This window comes from Lepidochelys olivacea (genome assembly GCF_965140295.1).
Source record: "Lepidochelys olivacea isolate rLepOli2 genome assembly, chromosome: 8".
NCBI classification, from domain to species: domain Eukaryota; kingdom Metazoa; phylum Chordata; order Testudines; family Cheloniidae; genus Lepidochelys; species Lepidochelys olivacea.
Window position 1 is genome coordinate 7,030,532 of NC_140418.1, and position 22,875 is coordinate 7,053,406.

The 22,875-nt window shown below is 50.6% G+C and overlaps 1 protein-coding gene across 4 annotated transcripts in view; it reads left to right on the forward strand.

Moving 5' to 3' along the window:
• The window catches only part of CAMK2A (calcium/calmodulin dependent protein kinase II alpha), a 75,666-nt gene that overhangs the window by 22,268 nt on the left and 30,523 nt on the right, over positions 1–22,875 (forward strand). For 3 of the 4 annotated variants that reach the window (XR_014712634.1, XM_084636513.1, XM_084636514.1), the window contains exons 3-7: positions 9,192–9,251; positions 17,133–17,187; positions 18,879–18,944; positions 20,638–20,710; positions 22,661–22,763. Coding sequence is in view for 3 of the 4 variants with exons in the window: in XM_084636513.1 (XP_084492639.1) it covers positions 9,192–9,251; positions 17,133–17,187; positions 18,879–18,944; positions 20,638–20,710; positions 22,661–22,763 (357 nt within the window). In the remaining variant the exon portion in view is untranslated. Of the gene's footprint in view, positions 1–9,191; positions 9,252–16,930; positions 17,084–17,132; positions 17,188–18,878; positions 18,945–20,637; positions 20,711–22,660; positions 22,764–22,875 lie in introns of those variants that run through there. The other variant, XM_084636515.1, reaches the window with a different exon arrangement.

Here is a 22,875-nt window from a genome sequence, read left to right on the forward strand (position 1 = left end):
ATCCTTTGGACAATAAATAAGCAAGCCACTGTCCATCAAGAGCAGATGGTAGGATTCTTCTGGAGGGCTGAATGCTTGGCTTTTCCATGCAGATCGAAGTTGGCAGCAGAGAAGCCACCAGCCAGGAAGCATTGTAGATTTCAGGGCTTCCTGAAAGACCAGATTGAATTACTTTCTTTCTCTTCCCTCCTCCCCGCCCACTTTTGTGTCTTCATTGGTTCCCTCTTTGTCCTCTTCTCAGGCTTCTGTTGGTCTACCCCTCCAGCAGTAGCCCAGCATCTTCATCCTTAAATACGCAGAGGAGCCTGCAGCCTTACTCTGCCGGCTGACCTGGATCAAGTCACCAGCATCTTTTGTCAGCCATCCACCCAGCAGAGTCTTGATACTGCTACTATTTCACCAGTGTCTGGAAGCTAGTTTTGATCCTTCCACCAAGACCTCTACCAGGAGCAAAGCATACCTGGGATAGGTGGAGGAGCCGCATAGCTGCTAACTGTTAGAGCCCCGGGGTCAAGATCAAATGCAATGGGCTGTCTGCCTTCCATGAGGATGAATCATATGATGGATGCGAATCACCCTGGAATACAGGGGGAGGGGAAGGAAAAGGGGATGAGAATTGACGAATGCTCCTCTTCAAAGCCCCCCCACGTTGCTGCTGAGGTACAGAAGGGCGGGGGCAATACCAGAGGCCCAGTATCCCTAGACACTAAGAGTGAGTTGTGTGGCTGTGTGTCTTCAGCCATTGCTTCTTGAGTCAGGAGACGTTTTAGCCCCAAATCTGGCCTCTCTCTCTCTCTCTCTCCACGTCCAAGGGGTGTCCTGATCGGCGGTTTCTGGGCACACAATTCAGGTGAAACCCCCAAGAGCCAATGGCCTTTGAAAGCAATGACTTTGATTTAAATCCAGATCCCCTCCAGCCATACACAGAAATCACTTGCAAAGGTTCCCTGCTCCTTGCCATGTTTCAGTGCCACCGGCTTTTGTTGGGAGTAGGAGGAGGAATTCCCCCTTCCTGGCCTCTGCAGCTCACGTGAAAGCACGGCACCCATGCTGTGCTTAACTGCATTGAAACTCCCTTTGCTTTTCATCTCTCCCGTGCTTCCTTCTCACGCCCGGGCTCAATTCCAGAGCCCTCTCAGCTCCCTGTGTGTCTCTGAACCCAGAGTTCCTACCCAGGGCCAAGCTAGCTGTGTTGGTTAATGCATCACTGTCAGGTGTCGAATGCCACCGTGCTGGATGCACTATAAGAACCTGAACAAACCAGAACAGGAAATCTGCCAATTCTCTGCTACATTCCTGGAGGGTTGTGGCCTGTGAGGGAGGAAGGAAGCAAAGACTGAGCTGTGTGTCTGTTGCATAGGTGTGGGTGCCAGTGGGTGCAAGCAGCAGCCTGGCCAGGAGTGGGTATCTATGCACACGTAGGCTGGGTCTGCGGGGATGCATGTAGGTGAGTGTGGAGACATGCATTCCTCAGTGTACAGGTGTCTCCACACAGCTGTGAGGAGGAGACTTTATGCAGGCTTGCAGGGGTGTGCATGACAAGTGATTTTGTGAGAGTGCACACCTGCAAGCAGGTGTGTGCCTGGGTGTGAAAGGGCACCTGCAGGGCTGTGAGTGCATGCAGGTAGTTGTGTGAGACAGGCAAGTGGCTGGGTGTGTCTCTCTGCTGCTGGTTAGGTGTATGTGGCGGTGTTTCTGTGCAGGTATCTGGAAAGGTGAGTGGGTGCCGTATATTGCGTGTGTGTTCCAGACTGCTTGCTTAGCCTTCCTGAGCTAAACACAGTCTTCCCCACTTGATCTGAACTCTCTGTCCTTCTGCAGCACCTCTGCCCTGAGCATCTCAAAGCCCTTTTAAACCACTAACAAAACAAGCCTCTGGGCACCCTTGGGAGGCAGGTCAGTGGTGGATAGCTGCAGAATGCGAGGCCCAAGGAGGGGAAGTGGCTTGTTCTTCTTGCCTTTTCATTCATCCAAAGGCCACACGTGTTTCCATCCTGACGCTCCAGCAGGTGCGGAGAATGGGGCTAGGTTTGGCTCAGGGAGTATCCAGAGTCGGAAAGCTGCCAGCGCTGGGAGGAGAAGCTTTGAGATGTAGCGTGAGAGGAGCAGCGAAGAGTGAAACCTGGAGAGATGGTGGAACAGAACTCCAAATTCAGATGACGCCGCTGGGGGGCCCTGGAGAAGTTTGACTACCTTTCACAGCCCGCTAGATTTCCTTTTCATGCACCTCACCCTCCAAGGGTGGGATTTTAACAAGACCTGTCTGACTTAGCAGCTCAAGTCGCAATGAAAGTCAATAGGATTTGTGCTCCTACCTCACTTAGGTCCATTTGAAAATCCCAGCCCTAGGTTTCAGCTGGGACAGGGACCATGTCTGTCAAAATCTCCCACCCTTATTCAGGTTATTCTCAACAGCAGGCAGAAAATATCTATCCTCCTGAGATTTCCAACCTGCGTTTGTGGCTCCAAAAGCCCCGTAAGGAGCAGATAAGCATCCAGCACTTGCGGGGTTTATACAAACTGAACTGTCATTGCGGCTGGCTGTGAGGACCACTTCTTCTCCCTGAGGGGCTGGATGGAGTGAATCACCACTGCTCCCTTTCATGCAGGGGCCAGGCTCCTTGCTAAAACTCCGTATATCACTAATCTTCCCACAGTCTGTCTACCCCATGAATCCCAGGAGCCACTGGAATGTAGCTGGCAAGAATTTGCGGAAACCATTCCCTTCTTATTCTCCAGCCAGGGATTACAACTATGTTAATCGCAAATCCAGATCTGTTCTGTTTCCCTGCAATCAACATCCCAGTGCCGGACTCAAGGACTGAGAGTTAATCTCCCTAATATGCACTTCCTGAAATATTCTCCAGTGTCGGCTGGTCTGGGATTCAGTGCTTGCCATCAACCTGGATGTACTGTCCCAGTGCTAGGCTGCCTTGTGATTTGGGGGCTGATCTCCGTAGAATCCACCCTCTGTCTCCTGACCGCACTGTCCAGCACATGTCGATTTGAATAGCAAAGAATGGGCAACGCATATTAGAAGTTGCATCTTTGTCTCCCTCTAGTGAGGGAGGATAAGAGTCCATTACAGCCGACAGCTAATGGAGCTACTCTTTTAGCTACCCTATTATTCAGGTAATTGAGATTCTACTTTTAATGCTGAAGATCATCAGTTAAAATCCTGCTACAGGCCCAAGTAAGGTTATTCTAAAACCACCACATTTTAGTCTGTATCTCTTTGGTAAATATCAGAGGAGCCAGTAGCCAAATTCTGAAGTCTTTGCTCCACTTTTAATCAGTTCTCCTTACTCAGTGACTTCACTGGAAGCTTTGCCTGAGTAAGGACAGCAGGATATAGCTTGACAACATCAGAAGCTCAGAAGGCAAATGATAAATTCACTCCCCCAGGCACCTGATGGCTGGTGGTGTCTCATTTCAACAGACACAGCCATTTCTCAGTTATGCACCTCTCGTTTTGATGCTGCATATTTTGTGGTGTGTATAAAAAGATTTTCTGTTATAACTTTGGAGCGCTTTTCTGCGAGTGCCCATCCCAACACATGCACGACTGCAGGATTGGTAGGAAAGGCTGTACTTACTTTCCCCCCGTGCAGGGTCAGTCAAACAGACTGGGGGAAACAGTTCAAGCATCTCAAGGTTTCCACACAATTCCATTAGTGGTGAATAGTTGGATTGAAGGGTTCCTACTGGACTAACAAACCTTTAACCTTTAGGCTACTGGATCAAATGTACCCAGGTTAGTAATAGCTGGACCCTTCGGTGGCTACTATATGTGGACTCAATTGTTGTTTTAGTCCCGTTCCTGGTGGCAAAACAACAGGAGTGCTTGATGCCTTTGGTTACAATGTTAGAGGGAGGCCACGGACTGAATGGGACATGAAGATTTAACTCCCCTTCCCTCCCCCACAGTTGGTCTTTCTGTGCCAAAATTGGGGTGGCCCGGGGGAAATCAGACTGCTGATGTAACTCTTCTGTCCAGTGCCAGCCAGGCTCCAGGGCTGCTGCTTTATCTCCTCTCGCCATCTCGGATCCATTGCACTTGTTTCTCACTATTTATTCTCGGTACCTTTTGTGCTTTAGTTAGCGCCAACTCCCTCCTGGCCGCCTCTGCTGTCAAACGCCTGAGTTGTGACCTTGCAGTCACTTCAATGGTGGCAGACTGTGATGGTACAAATGCAGGACCAGGCAGAAGGAAAAGCTGGGGGTGAGGGGAGAGACCTTTATTCTGAATCTCAGAATGACTGGGATGGGCAGGAGCAGGGCTGGGGGTTTTGCTTTGCAAAATCTCATTAGTCAAGTGATCCAAACCTGGTTTGGGTCTACATCCCATTTATTAATGGCCTCAGAGCTCAGATAAATGGTTCCCATTTTGTCTCACTTCTAATAATGCTTTGCACAGCTGTCTCTCTCAGGATCTCAAAGCACTCTGCAAGCATTAATGAAGTTAGCCCTATGGGGGATAGGGAAGTATTAGCATCTTCATTTCACAGATGGGGAAACTGAGGCACGACAGGTCAAAAGACACAGGAAGACTGGAGGCAGAGCCAGAAAGGTAGCCCAGGTGTCCTGCCTCCCACTCCTGTGCTATCCTCCCTTAGGACCCTAGCTAAGGGAAACATAGAAAATGACCAGTCAAGTCCACTGCTGTTTGCGTTAATCATTTCTCCTTTCAAGGGCACTCCATGCCTCCCAAAAGAATTCTTCTCAATAAGCAAGGGCCTTTACCAAAATAATAATGGTACCTAGCTCTTCTATGGTGTTTTTCATCAGTAAATCTGAAAGCACTTTACAAAGGAGGTCAGTATCATATTATCCCCATTTTACAGATGGGGAAACTGAGGCACAGAGCAGTGACATGACGTGGCCAAGGCCACCCAGCAGAAACAGGAACAGAACCCAGCTCTCCTGTGCCCAGTCCCGTGCTCTATCCAATCCCTTTTCCTTTATTCCTGCCTCACTCCCCGCTACCTCCCCATCCCAAAGTACAAACACAGGATCAAAAAACTGAGTGAGAAAGCGCCTGAGCTGTCCCAGCACATTCATCTTCTGCTGGGAGTGTGCGGGAATCCAAGAGGTGAAATCTGTCTCGCTAGTACAGTGTGCACGATGAGATGCCGCCTGGACCCGAGGAAGCATTTGTGTTGTAGCTGGAGGATGTGCTGGGGAAGAGACGGAATTGAGTGTGACCCGTACGCTACTTGCATCAGTGCTGTTGATCTGCTGTTCGGGCATTACAAGGCAGTGAGAGCACAGACTTTGAGAAGTGAAGCTCATGTCACCTGCCAGCTGGAGGAGAGGAACCCAGCCCCCCCTCTGTGCAGCCCTGTGATTGGAGGTGACTCTTGCTCTTCGCAGCCTTTGACTTACACTGTGACGGGTGGAACTGTACCCTCCTGTGAGTTAGCCCGGGGCCTCCATCCTGCTAGGAGAATGCCCCCAGGGCTTCTCCGCCCATGCATGCAGCTTTCTCAGTACTCGGGCACGTGCAGCAGGTCTGGAGCTGAGCAGCTCACAGCAGGGAAAGCAGCTGTGCTTGGTGAATTGCCTTTGGCTGGGAGGAGCCCTCCGGTATGCTAGGGCTTGTTGTGTTCTGCAGGGCTTTGCCACTCCTTTCTTCCTTAAACAAATAAAGGGAGGTGGGAATATTACTGGGGCCCACTGTAGGCCACGTGTCAGAGCAAATTGTGTCCTGTCTGCTTCTTATACCATGCCTGTGATCATGTTATCTGAGCAAAGTGGCATCCCTGCCCAGTCCTTGGCTTTTGCAACGTTCTCCATGTAGCCCATCGCAGGCCCTCTCTTGCCACATGTGCCGGGGAAGTGCTGGCTACTTCCTCCGTGACATGGCGTGGAAGACACCCTCAATGAGTGATGCCTGATAACGGAGAGCCCAGGTGGACAGAGGGAAGAGGAACTAGCTCAGACTGACCCAAACAATAACAGTGTGAACTTCTCTCGCCTGTGTTGTACAGGAGATCAGACAAGGATGACTGTAACGTTTCCCTTTGGCCGTAAAAATCTATGAATCTATGAAAAGCCAGTGGGAATGTGCTTCTCAGGGCAATTCACTGGCTGTGCTGAAAAAGACCATGAAAAAGTTTACTGTGGCTCTGGACTGTACATACAAAAGTATCCCAGGGAGTAGTGTGGATTGTCTCTGTACAGGCCTTCTGTGACTGCACCTGGAATGCTCTGTTCTGCTCTATTCTGTGTAGATTTTTATATTGTGCATATCACCAGAGTATATGAGCCCATTCCTGCAGTGCATTAAGTGATGTGACTATGCATTACTGTCTGGCCACCACATAATTGGAAAGAAGTTGATGAAATGGAGAGATTTTAGGAGTTCGGTAACTCAGCCAGAGGTTACGGGTCTATTACAGGAGTGGGTGGGCAAGGTTCTGTGGCCTGCAACATGCAGGAGGTCAAACTAAATGATCGTGATGGACCCTTCTGGCCTTGAAGTCTTTGAGTCTATGAGTTGAGAGATAAGCAAGAAGTACAAGGGGCCTATGGGGGAGGAATTCTGAGCGAAGACTCCGAGAACTAAACTTGTATAGTTTAGTAAAGCAATGGCTAAAGGGGAGACATATAATAGTCTACAAATATTGGAAGGGTATAAACACCAGGAGCAGAGAGGAATTGGTGAGGATCTTGCATGGGAGTCTGACAGGCAGGATTCACTGAAACTCAAAAGTTAAACTCCAGGGGGTGAACCAGGATGGCAATAGTCATGGCTGAGGTTTGCCCAGCTCTAATAATAACCCTGTTTCTTCTTGCTGCTGCTTAGTGCCTGATACCATGAAATACATTCACAAATGGTTGCTGTGGGAACGTGTCTCTTCCCAGGAAGTCCATTTCATGGACTGAGAAAGCAGTAAAATGCAGAGGAAAAAACACAAAATCACTTCAGAACATCCCAGAACGGAACACAGGAGCCATTTGGATCTGGTTCCCTGTACTGGATTTCAAAGAACTGCAAAGTTCAGGGATAACTGTGAGGCCAGGAATTCCTGAACCAGGTATATTTGAAGTGGTGTTGAGAAGGGAAGAGAAGTTGGGAAAGGGAAGCCGTATGCAGCAGCCTGGGTGGAATGAGATGCTCACTGAACACAGGGTACCTTAACGGGGTGAGATGTTCTCGCGGTGGTTCATGTGTGTCTATGTTAGCGCCTGAGTCATGCTCCTCAACAGTGTTACTGCAGAGCACTATCAGGGCCGAAGGACGCTAGAGGAGAATTAGATTGCAGTTTGTGTCAACATGCACGTGTTGGAGAGAGACTGAAAGAGATGTTGGAGAGATAGGGAGAGGCTGGTCCTGTGCTCACAAGCACACAGCAGTAAATGGTCTGCTGGAGCTTAAGAGTCTGATGTTAATGGCACCTCTGGTGCAGTGTGAGATTGTTGTCCCTGATCTTCTCGTCACATCAAAACACACTCTGTCCGCTAGGGATGGGAGAATGCAGGCTGCCTAATTCTGTACATCTTGCATTCCAAAATTCCACCATATGAGGTTTGTGTTTTTCCTGAGTGAGAGAGAGAGACACACACACACGCACGCACCAGGGGTTATAGGAGAAAAGAAGAAACAAATCCAGTGAAAAGAGGAGCAGAGAATGGGCAGGACAAAAAAACAAAACAAAAAAGAGAGGCTGAAAAAAGAGAGAGGCAGATTGTCTGTCATTTCCCATTATAAGAGCCCATTTTCTGTTGCTTTGTAACTTTGCCAAATTCTAACCATTAGCGCTGACATTTTTGATGGTGTGTGTCTGCCTTAGGCTGATTTTTGGGGGTGGGGGGGCTTCATGGAAATGGTTCAGCCATTTTCAAGAACTAGTTTAGGGGAAAATACATCGCGTTGCCCAGCTTAAAAAGTTCTTACAGCCGTTTAGGTGAAAAGCACTAGCGTCTCCATGCTGTGGAGAGAGGGCTTGAGATTGGACAGAGAGGTCACCCTGATGTCAAGAATGTGCCTTTTGCTGTTATCAAGGGGAAAACTGGCCAAATCGGAACAAGTTATAAACTGTTGCAAAATCTCAGTTTGCACATGTTCAGTAGAGACTTGTTAGAGCTTGGAAGCTAAATTCTCTGAAGATTCTATCTGCCCTGAGCACGCTCCATCCCCACCCAGCTCCTACCTGCTGACCGGACTGCCAGCCCCACAGAGCTACCAAGGATGCACCAGCCTGGGGCTGCAGGACCAAAGCAGGACTTTCCCTGCAATTGCTCCTCTGGGCTGCTGCAGGCTGCTGTGGTGCTGGGCTCCAGAACTGAGAGCAGAGAGTCTCACCTATGCTGGCACCCAGGCAGTGAGGAGGGGAAGGAGGAGGGAGCCTGATTCAAATGCAGGGGGGACAAGAGCTGGATGGGGAGGGAGGCGGGGTCTGGGAGTTGGGTAGGGGCTGGGATGGTCTCAGCAAGGAGACTGGGACTGGAAGCCAGGGTGGGAAATGGCCGGGGGGGGACGGGACTCGGAGCCAGTCTTGGGGGTGGGGTGGGACTTAGATCAGATGAGAAGCTGGGACTGAGACTGGTGAGGATACCAGAACTGGGAATGGAGTGAATGCAAAACTGAGATCTGATGGGGAGCCTGGAATGGGGAAGACTGGGGCTGGCTGGGGAAGGAGAGAGGGACGAGGAACCTGAGGACCTGGGCGGAGATGGGTAACCGTGATGGGTGGACAAGGAGCTCAGTGTGTGAGACTGGGATTAGCTAGGAAAGGAAACTGGGATGAGAAGCCATGGGGAGAGACTGGGGCAAGGAGCCTGGGGCAGAGACAGGCTGGTGGGGACAGAGGCAGAAGGCTATCCATGAGGAGGCATGGTAGGCCCTGTATCTCATTTAAAAGTGATACAGGGTCTTGTGAGGTTAGCCTGGGGGTGTGCTCCTCAAGGATATCCTGGCTGAAATATACATATGTCAGATCCTCTTGGTGTTGAAGAATATCCTCAACCCTGTTCCTAAAGGGTAAAAGTGACTGGTTCCCCCCAACAGCCTCCTAGAATGCCGCTGGGGTCCCCTGCATGGGCAGCATCAAGTCCCACCAGGAGCCTTTGTATTTTCTAGAGCCTGAGAGGAAGTGGAGGCGGGTTTGGCCATAGCCATGTCTCCTGATGAAGGGAACCTGCATGACCTTTCCCTCAACCTTGACTTGTGACTTGTTTCTTTCCAGATCACCAGAAGCTGGAGCGAGAAGCTCGGATCTGCCGTCTTCTGAAGCATCCAAACATAGGTAGGGTCTTTCTCCATGCTGGGGACGTGTGTGTGTGGGGAGCGGGAACCCCTCTGCATTCCTTTCCTTCCAGTCATACCCTGCACCCACCTCCACTTCCCACTGAGAGAGGCTGGACAAGCTGAGGCCTCTGTCGGTATTGAAAGGCGTACCTGAGGGGCAAAAGCCTGTTCTCCTCTCACTCATGCTGTGCCAGTCAGGAATGGCTCCCCTGAGGTCAGTGCAACTGGAGTAGGAGACCTTTGTAAGTGACGAGAGAACAAGGTGCCAAGGGCCTTAATTCCCAGAGGCCAGCAGTTGCTCCCTATGGGACATGAACGTTCAGTGGCTGGCTCGGTGGGGTGACTTCCTCCAATGAGGTCTAAGGGTGTGATCCAAAGTCCACTGAAATCAACGGACAGCTTCCCATTGACTTTGGATTGGGCCCTGTGCATAGCACTTGGCCACATAAGGAGAAGCAGGAGCATGCCATTAAGTGGGCAGTGCTTCCATTTTTACCCCCTCCCCACCTCCCACTGCCCAGGTGCTCCTTTCCTCAGGGCTCTCCAAAGGGAGAGCAGATCCCATCAGGGACCAGCGAAGGGGTGGGGGCTGCGGAGGCGGGTGACATGAAACGGGGGGTGGGGGCTTTCCCATCAAACGTCCATCTGATGGTAGCCTCCTTCAGAAAAGCTGTTCCAGGAAAACTCCTGAGCCTCTGGGAAAGACAGAAATAGGCCAGGAGAAGAGAGAGAGAGAGAGGGGGGAAAAACCCAGCCCCAAGCCCTGTCAGTGATGCTGATTCAATCTGTCGCTTTCACCATTCTCCCAGAGCCCAAGCTGATGCTGGCTGTGCCAGAGGAAGATCCCCACTCAGCGGGGAACGTGGTGAGCAAGGCCCGTGGCTCTCAGGGCGGGAGCTAGGGAAAGCCTTCTCTCCCACGGGGACTCTGCCCCCAGGCAGGAGCGTCGGTGGGTTTTTGCACCATGTTGAAAAGGAAATGGCTTGCGACGCCGGGAGCAGGTGCTCCGCAATGGTATCCCCCCCAGAGCGGCCCACCGTGCTGAGATGGAGCCAGCTTCCTTCCAAACTGGGGCTTCCCCCGGCGTGTCTAGCTGCTGCCTGGCTTTCCCTGTCCGGGCCGAGGTGAAGTCGGCCGCTGTCCGGGTGGGGAGGGCCGCTGGAACAAGCCACGCACTGAAGCGTCGGCCACAGAATGCGGAGCGCTGCAAGCCGTGGCCGGTCTGGGTTCGCGCGCTCACCTGTCCGCCCCCTCCCCAGTGCCTCCCAAGGCACCTGTCTGGCAAATCACATCGTCATGCCGTGCTCACCGCAGTTCTGTGGCACACCACGGTGAGGGGGAGACAGTAAGTGGCAGCAGAAAGTCAGTCCCGTGGGTAAGCCCACGCTGACCAGACTCCATCTGCCCTGCGCTGTCTGCTCTGCCTGGAACTGCCCCCCGCCCCCCCCCCACACATGCATACACACACGGTGCCTGCTTCATAAATATTTCAGCTCATAAAGAGCCTGTCAGCTTCAATCTGTCTCAGGCAAATAGCCAGTGCAGCAGCGTCAGGTCGTCTCTGCATCAGCTCGAGTCACAGACCACGCTGGACCAAGCTGTTGCCGTGACAACAGAGGCATTTGCTCCCCCTCGTTCCAGCTGGAACAACGCTCCCGGGCAAAGGGAAGGCAAACGGGAGAGGGATGAGAAGGGGCGTCAGCCAAGCAGTGCGAGAATCTGGGGGGCAGAGCAGAGAGAGGGAGGGAGGGAAAGGTGATGGCCATCGCAGCAATGCTGCCAATTTCCCTGGCATTTCGCTCCTTAACAACTAATCTTTGCCACCCTGGCATCTCCTAAGTGACACAGCCTCCAAATCTCTCCCAGGCTCTCTGGGGCTGGAAATGAGAGAGAGCGCAGCCCCCAGAGGTGGAGGGTGCTGTGCTTTTCCCTGCTCAAAGAAAGGAGTATCGTATGGGAAACCACACTTTTGTTCTTTCTTGTAAAGTCTGCCGGCAAGAGCGCGGTGAACTGTCTGATCCCTGCATAGAGCTTGCAGGACACACAGGCTGCTCTCTCCACTTCCAGGAAAGATGAAAGGTGCAGGACAGAGAAGACAAAGCCATCACAGTTATTACATAGCTGGACTCAGCACATAATGGAACAGATCAGGGCTCCTGTGTGTAAGTAGTTAGAACAGGTGATTGCCACTAGATTCACTTCCCAGCTTTAGTCACAGAGCAAGTGACCTGTGCTTCTTCATGCCTCCTCACTCCTGACCTGTACAATGGGGATGACAATATCTGCCTCCCTCCCAGGGATGCTGGGAGGCTGGATTCATTAGAGTACTTTGAGGTCCTCCAGTGGCAAGCGCCCGAGGCGTGCAAAGTGTCATTCACGCAATTAATCTGGGGGCAGGGACAAAGTAGGGTTGCCAACTTTGGTTGGATGAATCCCTGAAGATTTCATCACACGACATAATCTTTAATTAAAAATTAGTCTTTAATTCCTGGAGACCCCAGGACAATCCTGGAGGGCTGGCAACCCTAGGACAAAGAGAGCGTTTTCCTGGCCCCTTTGCACAGGACAGACCACAGAGAAAGGGAAGTCTCCCCTTGCCAAAGGTTTGCTACTCTGTCCTGGGCACAGCTAGCCAGCATTCTGCGCTGAGCACCTACCTTCTGGAAACTAAAATGACCCCATGGGCATTTATAAGAAGATGGCCAGGGAATGAGCCTGTCACTGCCAGGCAGGTACAAGTTCATACAGGAAACACAGCATTTCTCCTGCTAATAGATGCAGATTCCCTTATCTCCACAAGCCACTGCCCGGCAGGGGGCAGGCCCGTGAGTCCTCATCTCTGGCCAGTCATCATCTTCATCTTCTCCTCCTCCTCCTCCTCTTCTCTAGTTCAGATCCACGCCCCGTTAGCAGGGGGGGAAAGGTCTGTCAAAAGCTGCCCTGAGACCAGGCATCCCTAGCAGTCCACCCTGACACCTGCAGGGTGCCCACTGCTCAGCGGGGGAGGGGGAGCACCAGCAGGCATGTCGTTTGCTGATGTCAGGGCACGGGAACCTTCCAGTAACAGGCTCCATGTACAGGGATCAGCCCAGTCATGGGAGTAAGAAACAGTCCAAGTCAGAGCACATGGTGCACTCCCCGATGGACAGCAACGGAACTCCGGGAAGCTTCCTCCGATGGGAAACACGAGTGTCCATCACGGCAGCAGGTGACTGCTGCAAAGTGGCAAGGATGGCAAGCAAGTGAACGGGGGAAGGGTGCAAGAGGGAGCTGGTCTGATGCAGCCCTCTCCTCCCCCTCTCGCCAGCACCCCATAGCACAGATAATCAGTAACTGGATGGGCCAATCCGTTGAATCAGCCTCTCAACAGCATAAGCTCGAGTGGCGTAGAGCTGCTGTGCCATATGCTCTCTGGGCCAGGCCCCACTCCCACTGAAGTGAATGGGAGTTTTAGCATTGGCTTCACAGGTCTTCCAGGCCCCCTGCATTTTGAGGGCAGTGTAGGCTGCAGATTGGTCTTCACAAGTCTTGTCTCCTTTTTATTCACCACTCATCCTTGGCGTGCACTCCTGACGCGCACCGCTGGCCTTGGTGCAGGGAGCGCTGGGCTGGAAAGGGTTAACAGAGCAAGATGCTAATGAAACCAATCTGGTTGCTATTTATACCCACAAGGCACTTCTCTCCCCGCCCCTCGCACCCCCACTGTTCACTGCTGCCTGGAAACTTGGGAGCACAGCTTCCCCTGACTGCAGCACAAACAGGCCTAATTACCCACTGATGATCTGGCATGAACTAGAATGCTGCAGACTGGAATTAAAGAGGAGAAAGAAGAATCAATGCCATCAGGAATGCAAGGAAAGCCAGTCTGCAGTGGAGCCCAGTTTCCTGGCAGAAGCCAGAGCCATGGGCTGCGGGACACTACTACCTCTCCAGGGGGGATGCACCGCAGGAGGGACTGGGGCGTTTCCACTGGGTTGGACCATCCCCTCCTGTTTTAATTAGAGATGGATCCAAAGGTCCAACGTTTGAAGCTGTTTAGGTCTAGCATGTTGCTTTGGCCCATTCTAGAGATGGGAACCAGCTGCATGACATGGATCCAGATCTCAGCTTCCCTACTGCTCAGGGGAGTCCAGATTTGAGGGTTTTATCTGACCCATCTCTAATTCTGGTAGATGTTGGAGCTCCTTCGTAAATAACAGGTCAGATCCTCCCCTACCCCTGAATAATTCTAACAGTCCTTAGTCCTCAGGGGCCACACCCATAACGTGCAATTCTTTTGGATCCCACAGGAAAAGAGAGAGGTGGAAAATCCTTTTTGATGAGATGTGGGCCCCTTAGCAGGGTTCTCATTCATTCCCTGTGGCAACTTCTCACTGACATCATCCCCCATGGACACGGCAGACTCTGCAGTTACTGGTGGTGGTCAATATCCAGGCACATAAAGCATTCCCAGGTGGCAAGCTATACAAGTTCGAACCATTGCACACATTGTGGCTAGGGGTGGCCGAGACTAGGATGGAGGCTTGAAGGAGGCTGTGGTATGTAGGTGGGCATGGGAGGCTTTAAGCCTTCATGACCCCCAGCATGGCTGCTGAACATCCCTGAGGGCAAAGCTTTGTGCAGTACTTCCGTAACCAAACCCACAGATTAGGAGCAGTTCGGAGTAGCCTGGGCCTAGGTTTGAGTGACACTGGGTGAATTTCTGGTTTGGGATGGAATCCTGGAGGAACCTGGGGGTTTCAAGTGGCAGTGACCCCCACGCTGAGCAAACCAGGGCAGTGTCAATTGAATTTCACTTTCAGGTTTTGAATTCATTCAGTTCTGAGGCCCTGTGTGAAACTCCAGGCCTCTGTTGCCGTCCAGCCCTCCGGCTGTACAGATCCTTGGCATGGCTCCTGTCACTGATTGTTTCCCCAAGACATGCGTCGAGGATCCTCACAGGAATCGGATACCTTCTTCATGGAACAGGAGGGGATCATAGAATCATAGGACTGGCAGGGATCTTGAGAGGTCATCTAGTCCAGTCCCCTGCACTCATGGCAGAACTAAGTATTATCTAAACCATCCCTGACAGGTGTTTGTCTAACCTGCTCTTAAAAATCTCCAATGATGGAGATTCCACAACCTCCCTAAGCAATTTATTCCAGTGCTTAACCAACCTGACAGTTAGGAAGTCTTTCCTAATGTCAAACCTAAAGTGACCTTGCTGCAATTTAAGCCCATTGCTTCTTGTCCTATCCTCAGAGGCTAAGGGGAACATTTTTTCACTCTCCTCCTTGTAACAACCTTTTATGTACTTGATGTTTCTCTCTTGACCCACGTGGCCATCACAGGAAGACAGAAAAGTCGTAACTAAGCATGAGAATAACTGGATGACTGCAGGTCTCTGAGCATCGGAGGATGAATACATAAACCAGCAATGTGAAAGGGGGAAATACTAATAAATTAGACTAACAGCCATGGCTCAGATCAGCTCCACAAAAGGGACTGTGAGCAAAGACCCACTCAGGCATGACAAGCCTTTTCCTTTCTCTTCATAATTATTAATGAAAATACAACAATAAACCTCCTGGAGGACTCTGCCTCGCAGCAAGACATCAGCATTGGTGGGTCATTGTCTTCCTGGGCAGTGATGATAGTGGTGACTCAAGTCGTCCCTTTGAGAGGAGACTGAAGGTGAAAGGATGTCGAAGCAGGTGACAGCCTTCTTCTGGAGAGAACACAGGCAAAAAACAACAAAGAGAGCAAGTAGGTAGTGGCTTCTGAATTGCAGCTCTGTGCAATGAGCATCTAAAGAGCTGGACTAATAAATACATGACTGCAGGCAAAGCGAACCCAATCGCTGTTCCAAGAACCCCCTGACTGTTCTCCATCGGAGGTCTTGGAAGTGGCTCTCTACATGCCCTGGGGCACAGGATGGTGTGAGCACTAGTGATGTGACTGTTCATTGGGGATGTCACCTGACTGCCCAAATTGGAGGGTGTCCATTGGGGAGCATGGTCTTGGTGGGTTTGATGACTATGACTGTATACATCTGCACTGGGGCACAAGGTCATTGGAGGAGCTGAGTTGTCTGAGCACTGGTCATGGGAGCATATGCTTTCTTAACTCTAGCAATTCCTTCCTAGCCTTTCTTTATATTGTTTCCATTACAAAATGGTGCTTAAATCCCCTTTTGCTCCAAATTCTACACCCTCCAATGCATGCTCCCCATTCCCAGCAGGACCCTGGTTCACAAGCTGCAATCACCATCAGTCGTTGGATCTGCCTGCTGAGCTTTTCTTCACGTTGGTGTGTTGGGGGTGATATTAACAACTGAACGTTTTACTGAATCTGGAAAATAACACTAGGAATGCAAAGAATCTGCATTCAAAATCAGAGCTGGATATAGCCTTAGGGCGTATTATCTCCCACTATCCCATTAGCCCGAGGACAGTAAACATAAAGTATGAAGAAAATTTCCATATGAGCCGAGGCCAAATTAGCTGTGATCAAAGTGCGAGTAGCTAAAACTCCACTCAATTTTAACAAGAAATAGGATTTAAAAAAACCCACATTTTTGTATAATTTTTTTCTTTTTACCCCTAGTTTCTAAAGATCATTTTCAAAAGTATTGAGACTTACCTGATTGTACTGAGACCAGGTGACAGACACACAGGCAGAAAGGGTTAAATGTATTGTATGTACAGTCTAAATGTCACTAGAATAAGGTGTAGGATCCTGGGACATAGGGGACTGTGAATCAAAACAACCAGGGCCAAATTACGCTCGTATTTTCACTGGTGCAACTGTATTGGGGTTGCTTCTAATTCTATCTATCTATCTATCTAATCGTCTTATTTCTGTGCAATCTCTATCAACCTAGTATTGGAATGCCAAACTTTGTAACTGAGAGCAGAATTGACCCTCAAGACTCTGAATTAAGGAAGAGGTGAGCCGTTTCTTGACTGCATTCAGTCTGACTAGAGTTCTGCACAGAACAATATTACAAAACAGAGCTTAATTTATAATGCAAGAGGTGCCGGGGCTCAGCCCTGACAAGCCCTGGCACAAATTAAGCACTGCTACAAAAGCATTGTGTCCCTACACATCCTGAATCGTGTGTAGCACTTGGAATGGATTCCTCAGGAACAGCCACTAGCCCAGAGCCCAAGCTCCTGGAAGCAGACAGGAGAGGCTATTCTTTGGACATTACAACAGGGTGCTGCTCTTTCCATTTCAGGTCTCTGGTCAAAGAACAGTACTGGTGAGGAGAGGGGGGATGTTTAATAAGAAAGGGGTCCCATGGCTGCTCCTAGACAACCCCACCATATGGTCCACCTGGGCCCCCCAGGAGAAAGGGAAGTCACAGAGGAAAAACATATTCCCAGCAGCAGAGAAACCCTGTCTGCAAGAATGCTGCCTTGGCAGGGCTCCCTTTGCAGTCCAGCATTCCTCTTGATTAAACCACCCTAATCCTGGGAATTAGAGAAGCGTGTGTGAGTGCGTGTGTGGCTGAAATACTGCTCGATGCCCGAGATAACCAAGCAGCTGCCCAGGGCCTTAGCCAAGGACGAGCACTATGTGCAAACCACAGACAGCTCCTTGTTTTGCAAATGACCTTGAACCCGTGCACCTCCTGGGGCTGGGGGAATCACTGTTGTGTGAGGGACACTGGTAAGGCCGTGAGAGCACCGCTTAGCTGTTGCAATAGTGAGCAGCACGAGGCAGTGGAAGGCTGTCGGAGGAAAACGCTCCGGGTTATGGGACTCCCCTGCTGTTCCTCTGCCATCCCCTGTGGAACTCTTGCTGCTAAAGGGAAACGGGAGCATACGGGAACGAGAGAAGTCTGTGAGTATGAAGGACGTTGTGGTTAACTGTCCTTTTGTCTCCACGGCAGTGAGGCTGCATGACAGCATCTCCGAGGAGGGCCACCACTACCTGATATTTGACCTGTAAGTAATGGTGATCTTTGCGTTTCATCCTCCGCCCCAAGGGCCAGGTTATTCCGCCACCATGCAAAGCCATCGCACCCCTGACTCCTGCCCAGGAGGGACCTCTCTGCGGGGCCTGAAGCCACTGCCACGGAGAGGGGAAGGCACAGAGTAACGGGGCAGGCTGGAGAGGCCCTTTTGTGCCTGCTTCCAGCCGTAGTCGAATTAGCTCTGTCCTATGCAGATCAGCCCTCCAGGCTTCTCAGAGCAACAATTAGCATATTTAATGCAGCCTCCCTAGGGGTCCAGATGCTACCGCTGCTCCCTGCTTGTGTCAGTGACCCTACCTTGTGCAGCAGCTTTGGTTCCTTCCCCTTGGAGACAGAGGAGCTTTGCATCCAAGTAATTGCTAAGAAGCTCTACTTTGCATGGTGCATCCCCTCCACCCCTTGCCCTCCTCTCCCCTGCCTGGTTGCTCTTGGCTGTTCCCCTCCCTTGCAGTCCAGGGAAGGACTGGAACTCTGACGGGTTTGCTGGAAGCAGGGGGCGAGTCCTTTCCAGAGCATGCGGAAAGTGCAGTCCTTTCCAGAGCATGCGGAAAGTGCAGAGCGTAATTTAATGAGAGCTGGAAGGGTATAAAGATCTGGGCCTGTCCAGAAGTGTGTGTGAATGCACAGATTTTAGGGCCAGGTGGGACCATTGTGATCATCTGATCTGATCTCTTCCCAAAGACCCCCTTCACTCTCTGATCCTTCTGGGGTGGGGGACAGGATGGCTCAGATGCCAGCCCCTTCCCGCTCCAAATCAGCAGATCCAAGACAGCCCGTCTGATGGCTGCTTGGTGGCCTCCTCTGAGAAAGGAACTGGTGAGCTCTGTCCAGCTCTGCCAGACTGCTGGGCTCTCGCTGGCCGTTCCAAGTGCCTGGCTGAGAGCTGCGTTGCAATGGGAAACGAACCACCCTCCCACCCTTGCAGACGGCTTGAAAGGACGTAACATCAGGCAAAGAGAGCCCTGGTCTTTGGGAACCCGTTAGCCCTTCAAGGATGGAATGTGCTGCCAGGTTTAAGTGGTGTTATGCTGAAATCGCTGGAACTTCAGGACATCCTGCTAGGTACAGGAGCACAGCAGATGCATGTGGGTTAGATGAGTCTAGTACTTTTGGTGGCATGGAACTGGTTCAATTTCCCAGCACGCTCTCCTCCAGTCACAGGATCCATTTCTCGGATGCTGCTCCCCCCATAGGTGGGAAAGAAGCACTGATCAGCTGGGAGAAATGAATTAGCGGCAGCCATTCCTCCATCTTTCTCTCCCCAGTCCCTCCAAGCTCAAACATATCAGCACAGGTTTCAGAGCAGCAGCTGCGTTAGTCTGTATTTGCAAAAAGAAAAGGAGGACTTGTGGCACCTTAGAGACTAGCACACCGGTTCCTGAACCCAGGATCCACCCTTGGGACAGGGGTTAAAATGGGAAATCAGTTCTCTTCTTGCCTGGAAAAAAAATTACCAGGTGCCTAAGGCCTGTCACCTACCAGTTCCACGCACCCGTTCACCCCCAGCCACACTTGCCCCGGCTCACTCTCTGCTGAGCTGCTTGTCCAGTTGTGTTTCGATTCTTTCCATGGGCCAGATTGCCAGCTGGTATACATCCGCACAGCTCGATGGCATGTAGAGCTTCCCGAGCTGACATTCTCCTTTGTCTGTTTCATTCACAGTGTCACGGGTGGGGAGCTGTTCGAGGACATTGTGGCCAGAGAATACTACAGTGAAGCAGATGCCAGGTGAGGATGGAAACATACCAAATATGATCCTGCAAGGCTTGGCTGCTGTACCCAGACAGGCAATGGAAGGGCAGAGATGCCCAGCCCTCACCAAGAGCTTGAAGTCTGCCTCAGCCAGGGACTCCTGTATTTATTTTATTTACAGTATCAGAACATCAGTTTCCTCCACACTGTATACTGATTTTATAGCAGTGCTCCGAGATCTGCTGCTCTTGCTTTTCGACGCGATGTGACACTGCAAGTGGCTTATTCTAGCCAACTCATTTTCCATGCCAAGGGTTCTGTGCGTAACCACACTGCCGATTCTCCAAAGTCAAACCCAGGCCGCTGTAAGTGAATACAGACAGGCATTCCCCTTGCCCCAGATTATAATGTAGTTAGTGTCCGACCTACCTGCCTGACTGGTAGCCGCTGGACTGCCCCGCTCCTCAGTCACCAATGTGTGGGATAAGAGAGGCCAGTAGCATACTGGCATCCCAGTCAAGGAGGTCTGGGTGCCAGTACCTTGTGGAGTCCTAGGAAAATATGGTAGAGATAATTAAATTCTTGACATTTACCAGTTGCAATAGTTATTTTTATGTATTTTAAAGGTGTATTGATGGCATTCATCACTGGTGTATCGGAGCACCTTGCAAATATTAATGAATTAAACCTCAGAGCAGCCCTGAAAGGAAGGGAAACATTAGCTTCATTTTATTCAGGCATGGAAAGATGAGGTGACTTGCTCAAGGCCCCACAGGAACTCTGTGGTAGATCTTTGAATAGAACCCATGTCTCCCGTGCCCTTAACCACCAAACAATCCTTCCTCTCTTTACTGGTGTCTAACCCATCCCAAACACTGGGAATAATACCGAGCTTCAGGTAAACATAGCCATGCAGTAAACTTTCGATTCAAGGCTTCTGCATGAAAACATTCTCTTTATTTCCTTGTTTGGAGCGAGCTTTTTATTGAGTGTTCTGCGTGCACTGAATACGCTTATAACCAATCCACCTATTAATACCCTGCAAAAAATGTAAATCAAGACCTTTCGTTTTGCAGACAAATGCTTTGTGATCAAAGTTATAATCCCCTCTTGGCACCTGGAATTTCTTTTTCTTTCTTTCTCATGCATTCAACAGAGTGTGCGTGATTTAATGAGCTGTATATAACAAATGGATCTGATGAGACCTACAAGCATAAGTCAGGACTAGGGAAATGGGGCTGGAGTTACCATAAGCTTTATGTCTTATGAGTTCTTCTGCTCTGCTTGATATTATCGCACAAACTCAGGCTGGCATCCTGATTTCACCAACTGCCATTATCAAGTTCTCCATGCAGCCGCTCACATTGTTTCTATGGGAATTGTTTGGATTGTTTTAGCTCATTACCTCTGACAACCATGAGAGTTCCTAAGGTAACCTGTGTGCTCCTTTTGTATTGTTCACTAAGTCTGGCTGAATGATTCAATGACCCCCAACTGAGAGTTTTATTGGCAATCAGGTTTTGATTGTTCTACCTTTCTCCATGCAGCACTTACGTGGGACTCTGTAGAGCGAGATTCTGAGCCATGCTGTATGGCTGCTAGTGGGAAAAGGGATGGGGAGTGTAGGAAGTGATGAAAAGAGATAAAAGTGAAGGGAAACTCCTAAGGAAGCCCTATCTCTGCCGCTCTCCCAGAGCACAGATGTGACTTGTATGATTTCTCTCTCCAGCCACTGCATTCAGCAGATCCTGGAAGCTGTTCTGCATTGCCACCAGATGGGCGTGGTGCACCGGGACCTAAAGGTAAGAGCTGTGGTGAGACTCCCTACACGTATACATGTAATGGCCAGTGCTTCCAGGATATACATCATAAAGAGAGAGATGGCCCTAGAACCCTTGTGCTGTAACCTTCTCTGCGGAGGTCTGGTGCCCCTGTAACATTGTGAGAAGAATGACTTGTGGGAGCTACCAAAAGCCAAGGATACAAAGCAAAGTCAGGCCTTCAGGAGGCATCACTGACTTCATGACTTTCAAGGGTGAAGGGAACAATGAGGAGGTCCCTTGTCAGGTCAACTTTTCCTTCCAGAAGGATGCAGCTGGTCTGCTTAAAAAAGCCTTTCTCCTGCTCTGGAGGGAGCAAGATCAGCCCCAGAGGAAGACATGGGTAGGTTTGGAGGGAGTGCATCATGATGGCCATTGGTGGGGGCTCCGTGGAGACCTATTCAGTCCCCTGTGGCTGGAAGATGGGTAAGTGACTGTGAAGCTTCAGGTCCCCACCTGGGCCTCCTCAAACCCGTCCTCCAGTTCAGGGGAGAAAAATGACCCATGGTCTCATGTCATCTGAAACAGGAAGTTCTTTAGGGCTTGATTATCCCGGTATAGTCTTGGAGCCCAAAAACCCCAGCTGTCCCATACAGGGAATTCAATTCAGTAACACTGAGCTCCTGCAGCAGAGACCCTCCCTTCCTGCAGGCCAGGAGGGATTTTAAGGCTCTGGCTTAATACATGCTGGTCTATAATGTTCTCTCACTGGAGAGAGCTCTTCTCAGATCGGCCCAGCAGCCTCTCCTGTAAGGGGAAGCTCATCCCACCTCTTCCTCTCAAAATGCCTCCCTAATTCAGGCCCAAATGCTGGAGGAGTGTGACTCCCAAGTCTGAACCAGTGTCGTCTCTCCCTACAAAGACAGCAATAACTCTGGTAGTACCTGGGAATCAATCAGTGCTGTCATCAGTTTGTTCACCCGCACTTTGTCTGGGGATTATTGAGCCAGCTGCCCTGATTCCAGGCTGGCTAATGCAGTCGAAGGAGCAGAACTAGACTATCACTCTCCCTAATAGATGTAATAACATTGCCACTGAAAGGGAGCCCGGAGTCGGGCGCCTCAGCGGAGGTGGAAACCGGATTCATATGTCTTCATCAGCCCTAACATAGGGAGTGATGGAGCCCAAACATCAGCCACCAACCCTATTAATAAGGACATAAGCACTGAGGGCTTTACTGGCCAAGACACCTCTTGTTTCTATGAGAGAAAAAGAGATCAGGGCGAGCTGTCCGTGAGGGAACCTCTGATCTGTAACACATACGATTGTTTCCCCTTCCCTGAAGAAGCAAGGGGCCAAATTCAGCAAGTAGTCCGAAGGAGCCTAAGCTGGTCTAGGTTACTCCTCCTTTCAGCCATGCAGACTTGAATGTTCCACTCCCTCAGACTCTCTTAGACTCACATCCACTTACCACTGGTAACGTAACCTCCCCATCTACACATGACCCCTGAATTTGGCCCAATGAGTCTGTGTAAGGCAATGTAAGCTAGTGTACCTGTAACTCACAGGCCCAGGGCCTGGAAGAGAGGAATGCAGCAGGAAAAGCAACTAACAGGAGGCTGTCAGAAGGTAATGGTGGCAGGCTACCCACTTATTCTAACTTACATCTTCTTCCACCTCCTCCAGGTCTGCTCCCTTCTATGTCACACAGTGGGGCAGAATAGTTTTAAGGGAATCTCATTGTGTCTAGGACTGTCTAAGTATAACACAGCAACCCCCTGGGCTTCTCAGTTAAGTGTCTCCCAGCTGGCGTCTGATGGGGGACAGTCCCATACCCTGAATCCGGACTGGGAGTTCTGCTGGCCATAGCCATTCCCATGGCCAGTCAGAGAGAGCCCTAGGAAAGGGGTCCTGCTTGTGCCCCCGTTGTTTGAATACAGTGTCAGGAGGTTGTTTTTTCTTTTGCTCTCTATCCCTTGCTTCCTCCTGTAGCCAGAGAACCTGCTGCTGGCATCCAAACTGAAGGGAGCTGCGGTCAAGCTGGCAGACTTCGGCCTAGCCATTGAGGTGGAAGCGGATCAGCAGGCTTGGTTTGGTGAGTGGAAATGGTCAGGTGGGGGATTGAGGAGGGATCATTCTGCATTTCCTGTTTCTATGTGTGTGGCTAAACAGCTCCCCTCCCCCCCACTGTCCAGGAATGTTTTATT